At 40.7% G+C, this 13,077-nt stretch overlaps 1 protein-coding gene across 1 annotated transcript in view; it reads left to right on the top strand.

The window, feature by feature from the left end:
* grid1b (glutamate receptor, ionotropic, delta 1b) overlaps nucleotides 1-13,077 on the top strand; it is a 478,026-nt gene that overhangs the window by 321,858 nt on the left and 143,091 nt on the right. The window contains exon 4 of the mRNA XM_035668898.1: nucleotides 10,136-10,341. Coding sequence (XP_035524791.1) covers nucleotides 10,136-10,341 — 206 coding nt within the window. The remainder of the gene's footprint in view (nucleotides 1-10,135; nucleotides 10,342-13,077) is intronic.

The following is a 13,077-nucleotide window of genomic DNA, read 5'->3' as shown; positions in this document are numbered from 1 at the left end:
CCCAGGATATCAAACTACACTTCTTCCATATCAATTCTAAAGTGCTGTAGAGTTTGTTGGCAGGAGCATGTGTGTGTGTGAGGTGCCTCCCCAGGGGGACATGGGAGAGTTTAGGGGGATGACTTGAGGCAAAGATACTGCACGAGGTGAAAGAGACAGGTGATGTAGGTGTTCTGAAAACAGGAAGTTATATTGTAGTTTGGCATGAGTTGTTTCAGCAGCAGCAGAGGCTCTTGGAGATATTTTAAAACCCTTAGCGCTCGATGTGCCAAAATAGTACTCCTTCTCTGAGTCATAACTCAGTCAAATCTGAAGGCACACACCACCGCAGCCTAAACGGAATACCCCCAGTCAAAATGGAAGGAGCGTTTTTGCCGCAGTGCCTGATTTGGTCTGAATCAGCCCTTAGAGTCATCGCATTTTAAAGTTTTCTTCAGTATCAGAGTAATCCAGTGATAGCTGTCTGTATCTTCATACAAAATAATGTACACTGCAAACAACACTGCTAATAGCTGAATCGGTAAATCCATGGCATCGACATATATAAAGATGGACGGCATGACAGCTCTCCAATCCAAAACATCTTGTGCACCCTCTGGTGGCTGACTGCAGTATAGGTCAGCCCAATGCCTCCATGTTAGCAGAAGGGCAAACTACACATCACATTTTAGCCGGTTCTTATCACATTGATGTACGTTAAAGTGATCATTTTCTGATCAGTTTTTTCACATCATGATTGACAGTTGGGCCTTGCTTGCAGTTGAGTCGGACAGGGTAATGGGCGAGACTCGGTCAACCCTGATCACTACTGTGCAGACTCTGGGTCTCAAGATGGCAGCGGCTGAATCTGGGATATTTTGGCTTCATTCTTTAACAGCAAGAGAAAGTGGAGACGCAACATCCATCTTTTATATATCGATGATCCATGGCAGCATTATACTTCTGTTTACATCCCCCTGTCATTTCAATTTTGTCTGAGCAATGTTATGTGTTACAGCCATATTTTAAAACTTTCAGTTTAATGTTGGTCTCTTTTGGTCACTTTTGACTCATGCTGTAAGTAAGGACATTTTTGGATATTTTGACAAAATATTTTTGAAAACAGCCAGGTGAGGTGATGGCACATATATATATACATATATACATATATAACAAATGCCTTTATTGTTAAGTTTGGACATTTTGTCTGGTCTTAACTCATTCAAAAGGCTGTTGAAGGGTTTCAAACTTGGTTCTGGGGTAAGGTTAAGATTGGGTTCAGCTCAAGGTGAGTGTTAATAAGCATAAGTAATGCATTATGACCGTAGGTGTGAGTAGAAAAGTATGTGTGTGAGGTCTTTTGTCCTGGTGTCAGAGCCTGCTGATGACTCACAGTGAGATAATGAGGGCAGCCAATGTGAATTGAAGGAAGGATAGAGAGAACAGAGAAGAAACAGCAGATTGGAGGGGAGGAAGGAGGAGAGCGCATTAAGGAACCTCTACATGTCATGACAGAATGACAAAAATAAATATCCTTAACCATAATACATCTGTCGTTATTCAGTGTTAGGACAAACTATGACAACTCTCCATATGCTTCTCTCTTTCCTGTTACTTTGTTTTTAATTCCATCTTCATCCAGTCTCTCTTATTTTGACACTTTTTTCACTTTCACTATTTTCACTCGTTTCATAACAGTTGTTCAAGGTCGGACTGACGATCTCAAGAGAAATATCTGTCATGCATGCCAGAGGGAAGAAATGGATACTAAGCTAATGTGGCTGTTAGTATATAACACTCTTAATCATTATTTTATTTTTCCCAACCCACCAACTACCTGCAATTAGTCAAAAAGTTTCCCTGACCTCAACCTGCTCGACCTGCAGGTCACGAGTCAACCCACGCAGCGTGCCTGCCAGCAAGTTCCTGTTGTGTGGATTTTAGTTTTGATAATTTGTTGTTGGTTTGCAATTTGACTCATTCGTTTAAATTTTTGCGGGACACTACAAATGACCAACTGCAGGAGTTTAGGGTTAGGTACCTTCCTCTGTGTGGATCTTTTGTGCATATTGTTCACATAATGTAGATATACACCGATCAATCATAACATTATGACCACCTGGGCACCCTGGTGGTCATAACTCACTGATCGGTGTAAGTGATAGTAAAGGCAGACAAAGAACTGAAAGTCTTTAACCTTCCACTCCATAATAGACATTGTGTTGTTGTTAAAATGAGCATCTACACAGAAGAAAGGATAAAACCTAAGTTTAACCTGAGCCAATGATTATAATAAAACTGGTAGAATAGTTTTACTTTACGATTGGTTCATTTTTATTTTGTCTTCTACATTTCTGTACAGTTCTTCTTCCTTTTTTGCCTCAAGGTGAACCATTAGAAAAATACAGCATTTTCTTTACTTCTTCAACCAATTTTTATGGCTAGCTCCCTTTTTATTGAGAGTTTCTAACTAAACAAACCAAAATACTGCCAATGTTCACTGGCCTTCAATTTGCTTCTCAAAAGCTGTTGCAATTTTGTGTTCCCTGCCAGTAGGTCAAAAATAAAACATGTGAGAGGGGCCCTTACCCCCCTCTGCACTGACATTTTCTAAACCTTTATGTATTTATGGCTCCTGCAGAGCCTCGTCACTCTCAGGTTTAGTTTTGATTTTGGATTTGTGAATCATAAAGCAAAGTGACGATCCAGATCAGAAAAGGAAACAATAGCCAGGAGCAAGAAAAGATACCAAGAGCGTGCAACCTGGCCTCCACTCTGAGTCAGAGCTTAAACATTTAGCAGTGAGCTTTATTCAGGGTGACTTATGGTAAGTGCAACAGAAGGAAAATGTCACTTTCTATGAACCTTTTAAACACAAGCAGCCAAGGTTTAAAAGAAGTCCAGAGCTGCTGTGGTTATAGAGGCCAGACAGTGACCTGACAGCGCCTGGACTGCTCCCTTCCTCCTGAATGATGGCTGTTTAGGTGCTCAAGAGCAAGGTATCCTCAGGATACACTGTTTGTGTCACGGCTGATGTGAGCGGAGAAACAGGGCTAGACCCAAATGCAGATGTTTTATTTAAAAGTTTAATAGAAAATTCTGGAGGTTTTGATGTTAAGGACAAATGAATTGATGTAGATGTGGAGGGCAGAAGGTGGAAAAAGGATTTCCTTTTGTCAGGTTGGTCTGGGATGTGACATGCTGAAGGCCGGGCAGCGGAAGACTCTGTCAGGATGTGGGAGAGGTATGCACTGGTTTAAATAGGGAGGTAAGAGAGGAAGGGATGTGGGTAGGGATGAGGTTAGGTGAATGGATGAAGGTAAGGGAGGGTGGTTCGAGACAGCTGTGACGAGCAGGGTAGGAAGGGGTTGACCAGGTATAACTAATCAGCTTCGTATGAATCTAAACAGGAGCAAGCTGGAATCCATAGACCATACTAATTGGGCAGGAAGGTACAGATGCCAGGATAACAGGTTTGAAAGCAATTTCATTAAACAATAAGAGTACAATGAGTAACATAGGACGATCTGGCAAAGACTGAGTGGAAAAGAGCTGGTTAAGTATTGCAGGGGTGAGGCGGGAGAGTAGAAACAGGCAAGCAGGGTGGGAAAGGTCAGGTGACTGGGACCGGAGGGATGGAGGATATTGCAGGGCACAGGACGACAGTGGAAATGAATGTGTTTGAGCAAGTGGTAATGTGGCTGGAGGGAGGTACAGAGGCAGACTCTAACAGTTTGGCAAAAATAAAGTGAACATGAAGAACAATCTGACGAATTACTTTACAAATCTTTGGTTTTAAAGGTCAAAGGCCCAAGGTTTGCGTTTTACCAGCAAACATTCCCTGCTCTGACAGATTCAGGCTGTTTGGCTTTGTAGGGCAGGACAGCCTGAACCAAAACTGTCAGTATGTGGCAGCTTTTTTAGCTTTTCTTGCTTTTGCAAGGCAAATCAAGTGCCCCAAATATGGAAATCAAACACTGACTATAACAGGAGATCTGATTCAGAAGAGCTCATTCCAATCAAAGCTCCAAGTTTTGGTTCACAGATTCTTTACGTATTTGAGTGTTTTGTGTAATTATGAAATCAGAACAAAAGTGATTGCAACTACGAAAGCTTACTTTTACATTTAGTTTTGAGTCATTTAGCCAATGCCATTCGAGCAACTTAGTACAAATCAGCTTCAGTTGTGAGAACACTGACAATATACGCAATAAATACATGTGCATGTTAAGGGTCAAGTTATATGAACTCAATTAAATTCCCTGCTGTTTTAGAAATAACATTATCATTCCCATACTAATCGTGAATCATATCACAATATCTGTCAAAAAATAATCGCAATATGATGTTTTTATATTTTTTCATATCGCACAGTCTGGTTACAAGCGTGTCGGTGATTAAGTGTGATTAGGCTGGTATAATGCTTCTGGTCTGAGGGTTAAGGTCCAATTAGTCACTGAAATGCAATCATTGTTCTGCTCTCTGCACCACCCAACACATCGTAGAACAGTTGAAACTTGGGGGAAGACAAATAACTTCTGACTCTGTACTCTTTTTGTAAGGAAGTCGTAAGGCATTCCAGATGCTGCTCTGGTTGTCTGTAACACTACATCGGCGTCTGATTTCGGCATTAATCAAGTTACAAGCTTCACAATTAAATTAGTCAGAATCTTGCCTTTAGATCAAGTAATTAGCGTGCATGAAAAACACGAGAGGGTTTAATTTAGATGAAAAATTTAAGCAGATCCTTTATGAGTTTTTGCATCCAAGTCCTGCATGATTTATATCACTGTTGGCTGTTTTCCAAAGCATAATGTAGTGTTTCTGTTTTTTTTATTTGAATTTGTTTTTCATATCTTAGTTTTTCATACCTTTTTCTTTCTTACCTTCAAGGAAGCCATCAGTTTCAGTTACAGTAATATCTGTGGAAATCACCTTACAGAGCAACTGCCGCGGAAAGATAATCCATCACAATAAACATCATTTCTGTTGTTAGCTTTTGCCAGTAACATGGTGATACAGTGGACACCTTGTATTTACAACTGTGTCAACACACAGAAGTAATGTAATTTTGACAACAATAAAAGCAGACATGATATTAAGTATGATGGATTAACTGAGGCAGGTCATTTTCAAGTGTCTGCAGGTTGAGTCTTGCAGCATGCCGGAAGAAATTGGAACCAGTGGCTGCTTAGAGGTTTGGAAAAACTGATTCAGAAGTGTAATATGCCTTTGAAAATTGCAGAGCATTTTTGTTTTATATGTTATATAAATGGGCTAAAACATGCTAAAACACATAAACTGATAGAATTTGCACAGAAAAATACACACACAACAACATTTCCATTTAAATTTTCACATTACAATATTGGCAAATATCATAGATGTTTGCTGCAAATCTACACAGTGCAAATGTTAGAAATCACAAGCAAACCAGCCTCAGAATATTTGCACTCCGGCTGAGTAACACCACACATATTTCCATGTCGTGTGAATATAAATTAAATCTGAGACATTTTCTGTGGCCAGCGGTCTACCTGCCAATTTCGACCGACTGCAGAGGAGAGATTGGTGTGACCCTGATGGATAGAGATAAGTGCAGGCATTTCTGCGGAGAGAGAAGTGCATCCCCCACAGTGCCTTGCTCAAAGTGGCTCTGGAAAAATTGATGAGAAACCGCGGCTGGTGAGGAGTTCAGCAAATTGCTTTCAAGTCTTTCCACTTGTGTTGTTCCAGTGCTTGAGCTCGAGAAAAGGAGGGATTATGTTTTTTTCCCAGCAGATTTCTTGAGGGGAGTGATGACAGACACACTGAGAGCAGGATGGATGGAAATACAGTGGCAACGGGAGATAGTGGTAGATTGTAGATAGATGCAAATTTTGGTCATGTGATTGAAAACTGTGGTGCTGGGATGCATTAGCTGCTAACAATAATGGTATAATGCAGGTTATGTATTATATGTATGTTGCATGTTGAGCAGGAATAAGAGCTGATATATGCAAGGTATTTATACAGTGAGGCGGTAAAAGCAGCAGACCTTACACTCATAATATGTGGTGCAGTTTTAGTATGGACAGACATTGAGCCAGTTTAAGTCAACGTGAAATATATAAAATGAAATGTATTAATATAATAGTATGAATTCTTAAGGTTCATAAATAGACAGAAAACAGACATCAGAATCATCTTCATGCCCTTCATTTAGAGCCAAGACCCAAAACACACAAATACCCAAACCCAATATACTATTTTTATTTTTTACATCTCTGTTATATTTGTATTTAATACTCTGTATTTATTTATTCTACAAATAGGTAAATAACACTGACAAACATAATCTGAACAATTACAAAACTAAGAGAAAAGAAAAGAGACAAACATTCAAAACTAAAAATGTAAAGAATTTAAAAGATAGATATATAATTTATAGTTTACAATTTATACAAAATGTATACAAAAGGGGGAAAAAAGGGAAACCAGCCCTATTAGCAGTTACATCAGTTCATCATACCTCCATCATTTAGTATGTCATTATGCTCCAGGAAATTATAACCTGAACCAATTTAGTTTGTGGCAAAATAACAGACGCAGAGCACCATTGTCATCCAGTTTGTGTTTGTGTCCACCTGATGAATCTGGTGCCAGTGAAACAAGCTGAAAACACTACACTAATATTTCATCACCTAATAAAATTGCTTTGGAGATCCTGCTAGCAAACAGCTGTCTGTTGACACAACATTAGCATCTAATCAGACTCACGTTTGTGTCCAACTGATGAACTGAACAGCAATTCTCTCCCTGAGCTCTGGGTTGGTCTGCAAAAAACCATTTACTTTGAAATTATTTGATTTTATGTAAAGATTAACAGTTTTCCAGGAAGTGAAATGTCTGTTTCATGATGTCTTTAATTTCAGTCATAAAGATTAGATTGAAGAGCTGTAAGTTAGTCTGTAATGAGTCACATCTGTGCAGTACAGAATACATGAAAGCCTTTTCAGCTTGGACACAACCTACTGTAGAGCAAGGATTAGGTTTCTTTTTAATTTGAAGGCATACTTGATATATCTGTTTACTGGGGCTTAACATTTAGTCATCTGTAGCTTCACCTGCAACTAAAGAATTGCTAGGTTGACAAGGTTTTTGTGGACAGCTGTTTGGAAGAGTCGATTACCAGATTTCATGATACAAAAATATGCATATAAAGATGGATAAACGAATGCGTCCCACAGAGCTTTGCCTCAAGTGGTGCCTTCAAAGTCAGTGGGGAATTGTGAATTACAGAACTTGCTTTAGGACATACGCAGTTACCCAGTTGTTCAACTAGAGTGACTGACTGTTCTTTCCCCTAACATTTACTTGGGAGGAGGGGGAGGGACAGACCGACTTACAGATGGATTGATGGACAGAAAATGTAATGGGAAACAAAACAACGACAGGAGGGGAAAAGTGAATGTGAAAAAACCTGAACGATAGGGATGCTGAGATGAAACAACTTGAGTAAAAAAGGAGTGTAGGAGCAGAGAGTGGCAGCCAGGACTCGGTACAAGCCAACTGTCAGTGCTAATAGACAGAGAAGGATGGAGGGAGGGGGAAGGAGAGGAGGAAAAGGGGAAGAGATGTTCAGGCCAAACAACCTGTCACCAGCCATAACGGAGCATAACGCAACACAGCTGCCTTGTCTGAATGTCAGAAAAAGAAACTTCTCTGGCAGTTTGGAGAAGAGTCTGCGAGCAGTCTAAATGATACTCTCAAATGGATAGATGCTGTCTGCTTCAGTGGCACAGCCAAACAATAGAGATGATGGTCTCAGTCAGTTCTGCTGAGGACAAGTCAGCTCAGATGGCGGTTATTGCAAGACTCAGCATCAAGACTCTTATTTCCTTGTCTGAAGTTCTGTTTCTGCCCGGCTTTTGGCTGTTTTTATGGGTCACGCGTGTATTCATACAGGATGCTCAGACATTGGCAAAGATCAAAAATTCTACAAAGAATTAACTTAGCTTTGAACAATATTTGACAAGAGTGAAGGCTTGCATTTGCTCACTTCTAGTAATCCAGTCAGCTTCTCGGTGATCAAGTAATAGCTGAGATCTCGGACCGTGACATTGCCTAAAATATGTCCAACAGGGCAAGAAACACTAACAGTCAGGTAATCAATCCAAGATCTCTGCACTTATTTTATTGTAACTGATCCAATGATCAGTTGTAGTAAGCCATGGTTTCTTTTACGCTAAATGGGAAAATAGTTAAATTGTGCTAGAGTTAGTAACTGGTGATGAATCAGCTGTAGAAAATTACTGGAGCTGACCAAGTACACAACAGGAAGTAGAGCAGGTCTCCTCCATTGTCTACTCTGGACTCCAACTCAACACAAGCCTTGTAGTCAGTGACTCTCTTTCCTTCAACAGATTAGGTATTAGCACCAGAATCTCAGACCAAAACAATGGGACAAAATCAAAACTACCAAAACTGTCTTTGTTATTCTTTCCACAGTCTTTCCAACAATCACAAATGCTGGTTTTGATCTAAATAAACCCTTAATTCACAGTTCATAACTTCATAACGTCATTCGAAGTGGACAGAAACTAAATTAAACCATCATTGTTAGTCTTTTCACTATTTCAACAATCACAAAGTCTGCTTTGGTTATAATAAATCCTTAATTCATTGCAGTAGGTGAGAATAACTACAGTTTCAGTCACTCTACTCAACTGCACAAGGAGCAGACTGGCTATGTAGGGAGCCAAGAGTATACATTTCTTGGTACTATGAGCACAGTGAGCAAAAACTAAACCATAGATTCCTCTTATCCAACAAGTAAGTGTCAGTACTTTCCAAAAGGACCGCCACATTAGTTAAGGTATCTTGGGTTTAGGTGACTTAAACTTGTTCACAGTTAGGAATAAAAAAATTATTGTCATAACAGACACAAACCAGTAGTCTCTGCTGTCAGATTACATGCCTAACCATCTATCTTGACCTCCTCCCTGTGACTTTTTTCTGTGCTATAAGGTCCATACCACACTTTTTCTGCAATTGTAACCCAACATAAATATAGACCATTTTCAGCCTGTTCAAAAAAAAGGTAGGGTCGTTATTTTTCTCCCGTGGACAGAGTCCTCTCATCCAGCCAACTGCTTCTTCGGTCTGCTCGGGACTTAAATTACTGTAGGTCAAGAGCTGTAGAGCCACAGAGCTGATATTTTGATGATAAGTGCTTTCTGCTTCAGTGAAAGCAATGTGGTTATGGAGAGGATTGTCGGTTCAGTGGAGAGTGTGTTAGCTTGGACACTGCTAGAGATTCTTTCTGGTACCTGTTGTACACGGCTGGACCTCTTTATATCCATTATTTCATTATTGGAGCATACAAGAGGATCCAAAGAGATCCTTAAAATTTCATGAAGGTTTGTGAATAGATCATTCAGTTCAACTTTTATTGATGTCACCAGATGAGGGAGGGTCTTGAGGGTCTTGAGGGTTGGGATGATGTAAAGGATGGTGTCTTCGTTTAACCTGACAGCCATGTAGAAGTTGCTTTGAAGTGGAGGTGACTGTGACAGTCAATTCAGCAGAGGAATAATTCACTTGTGTCAGTTCTGTGACAAATGTCTCTCTGTGATTACTTTCCCATCCAGCCCTGGGATTTTAACTGTCAACTCAAAGCGTTTTTTCTGAAACTCCTTAGTCCCGAGAGGAGCTGGCAGTGATCTTCGTGTGGGTCTTAACATACAGAAAGTTTCATGGGTACTTATCCTTGACTAGAGACGAAAGTGTCCTTGTGTTTGAGCAGTACAACTGACTCCTACCTGCCTCAGGAGCGCTAAATTAACTCGGGGAACCTTCACCTGTTTAAACTTAAAAGAACAAGCTGTGGTCTTTTGAATTTTTTGAATTTTTAAATATCTGGAAGTCAGAAATGTCCAACCACTACCTTTCATCTGGATTAACCCTATTTCCTTTCTGGTGTGATGATTTCCTCAAAAAAATATTTTGTGTAGTTGAACCTAGTGTCATATGTTCACTACTATTTGCATTTGTCTAGGATTTCTTCCTGGTTCTGCATTACCAAATGTCCAGCCTCTTCTTGATATGTCTTGGCACATTTGCAACGATACAAAATTTGACTCTCTGCCCTCTTTTCTTCTTTCCGTTCCTCCAGATATTCGTGGCCTGCAGGGTTTTCTGGACCAGACTTCCCGTCAGGGTGTGGACGTGGCGTTGCAGAGAGTGGACAGGAACATCAGTAAAGTCTTCACCAACCTCTTCACCACCATGAGGACCGAGGAGCTCAACCGGTACAGAGACACCCTACGCAGAGCCATCCTACTGCTCAGCCCCCACGGAGCACACTCGTTCATCCAGCAGGTCGGTCCACATTCAGTTTATCAGCACGTGTACAGCAGCAGAATGTGTCTGCATGTGTGTACAGATGAGTTTGTATGGGAACAAATGCCTACATGCTTGCACACACGAGGAACAAGCTACTGTAAGTGTGGAACATAGTTGTGTATATGACAAACAAGTTTGCACAGGTGTGTGCTTCTGCATAGAGTGTGAATCAATACATATGTGTATATATGGAGCAAATGGCTGTTATAGAGGAGTATAAGTGTTGAATTTGTGGGGAAGAACTCAATACAGAAAACAAATGTGTATGGATGTGTTTGAGTGGAAACTAATGAGTGCACATATGATTGCAGGGTAAAAAATAGATTCCTACTGTGTATAAGAAACTATTATGCAAATACATTATACTAATAAGTGCATTTGTGGATGCCTGCATGTACATGATAATGTACAAGTAATTGTACATATGCATTCAAACAATGTTGACAGAAAAACAAGTGAAATTTATAAAGGGAACAAATGCGTGTATGTGTGTGTGTGCAGGGAACAAGCAAGTGCATAAAGGGAACACGTCGGTGTGTAATGAGAAAAAAATAACTATCACAGAAACAAACGAGTGTGTAAAGAGATCGTGAAGTGAGGTTACATGATAAATCTGTCTCTCTGTTTGAGGATGGACAGACTTCTGTCCGTCCTCTCACCACCAAACACAAACGTGATCATTTATAAGCCTGTGGTGTCTGTGTATGTGTGTGTGTGACTGAATTATTTACGTGTTCTGTGTGTGTCCCAGATAAAAAAAGAATAACAAGGGTTTACATACAGTAACATGATACTATAAAGGTTGCTTAAGAAAAACAACAGAAGCACGACATCAGTGTTGAACAAGTTTTCGTCTGTAGCATTGTCTTTTGTTGTTTCCTAATTGCAGCATTTAAGTTAAAATGTCCAATGAAAATGGGCAGTATAAAGACACTAAAATAGTTTTTTATTTAGCTGCTTTGAGGGAGTGTGTGTGACTCAGCCTCCGCTGTGCCGGGCGACCTCTGACCTCCACAGCTCACCTCATTCATATTGACATCCTGGGCTCCCTTTTTACAAATCTCTACCTGCCAGGAGTGTGTGTGTTTCTGTGTGTGTGCGTGTGTTCATGCAGCAAGCTTCTCATTTTTCTGCCCAGGCTGCCAGTCAAGCTTCGTTGCCATGGCAGCAGCGTTAAGTATTAATGCCTCTCTCTCTCTTTCTTTCTCTCTCTCTCTCCATCTGACTTCCAAGAACAGAGACGGTTGTTTTTATGTCTTAATTAACCTGGCCGCGTGCTCACACACACACACACACACACAGACTGGGCTGTGCAGATGTTTACAGATGTTCCAGCAAACTGTCACATGTGTCACACATGGTCACGGCATGCATGCAACAGCTGAAAGGGAAGCAAAGCTCTGATGCTAAAGGGTGATTCCACTTAAAAACACAGCATGATGAGCACAGATGGATCACAAAGAAGCCTTCAATTTCTTCATAACACAAACCAGTTCTAATGTCTAAGTGTTTAGTTTTCCATTAAAACAGCTGCTTTTATCAGATATCAGATATTTCTGCCCGAGGCTACAATCTACATGTTTAATTTAATTTGCTCTTTCTGTTCCTTTACTCAAGTCTCCCATATGCTTTAGAATTTATTCATTAACGTTTATTAAATCCTGCAGTAACAGATGGTGCACTTGCAGCCTGGATGGTCACATCGATGGTTCACAGCCTGTCAATCAGCTGCACACTTACAGCCTGTGTGTGTGTGTGTGTGTGTGTGTGTGGAGAGGCTCCTGTCTGCTCCAGCAACACCTACAGCTGCACTTTTATCCACTTATATATCCATAAATTGATGTGCCGGACCGCTTATTGTATCTTCCGCACACCGGGTCACACGTCAGAATCCTCTGTGGTTGTCTCGGTGGTCAGTCGCTGCTCTGTGTTTTCAGCAGCAGCAGGAGGGTGGAGGTCTCAGCAGCCTCCTGTACACTGAGATGTGTGTGAAAGAGAGGCCAGAAAGAAGTGAGTCACGACAGCTGAAGGTGTGTTATAAACACCTTCTGTGGTTGAGTTCACTGTCTGTAATAACAGTGGGACAGTGTCTGTGGTGAGTTCACTGTCTGTAATAACAGTGGGGCAAGTGTCTGTGGTGATTCACTGTAATAACAGTAGGCACAAGTCGCTGTGCGTGACGTTTCACTGTAAATAACAGTAGGCACACGTGCTCTCGCTGTGAGTTTCGACTGTCTGTAATCAACAGTGGGTGACGTGTGCTGTGGTGAGTTCACTTTAATAAATGTGGTTTAGAAAAGGTTGATTAAGTAAATTAAACGAGTAAAACAAACACTTGCTACGTCAGTGTTCATCATCTCCCTGAGGAAACATCCTGCAGACACGACCGCAAAGCAGTCTTACTGTTTTACAACATCGCCCACAGTGTTCTACCCTCAGTATAAAGTCATAGAAAATGATAAACCTCTATCGTGTGCATGATAAAAACGTACACTGACTGTTTATTAGAGGCAGAAATGGAGCTCATCCCACTGTTGTTTGAACAGAGGTCATAAATATGTGAGACTGTTTCCTCTTTAACTGCGTCAGTGGAGCTCATCAGGCCACAATTCCAGCACTCTCCATCGTAATGAGCAGACAGAGGACCGAGCAGAGGGGCTGCCTTCTCTCTTAAGATACTGAAATGAGATTGTGTCTCTGTGTGTGTGTGTG

The sequence above is a fragment of the Morone saxatilis genome, unplaced genomic scaffold, assembly GCF_004916995.1.
Source record: "Morone saxatilis isolate NCDOM2014 unplaced genomic scaffold, NCSU_SB_2.0 Contig1, whole genome shotgun sequence".
Lineage (NCBI taxonomy): Eukaryota > Metazoa > Chordata > Actinopteri > Moronidae > Morone > Morone saxatilis.
The sequence above is the reverse complement of the archived record's forward strand: the minus strand, read 5'-3'. Positions and strand labels throughout refer to the sequence as shown.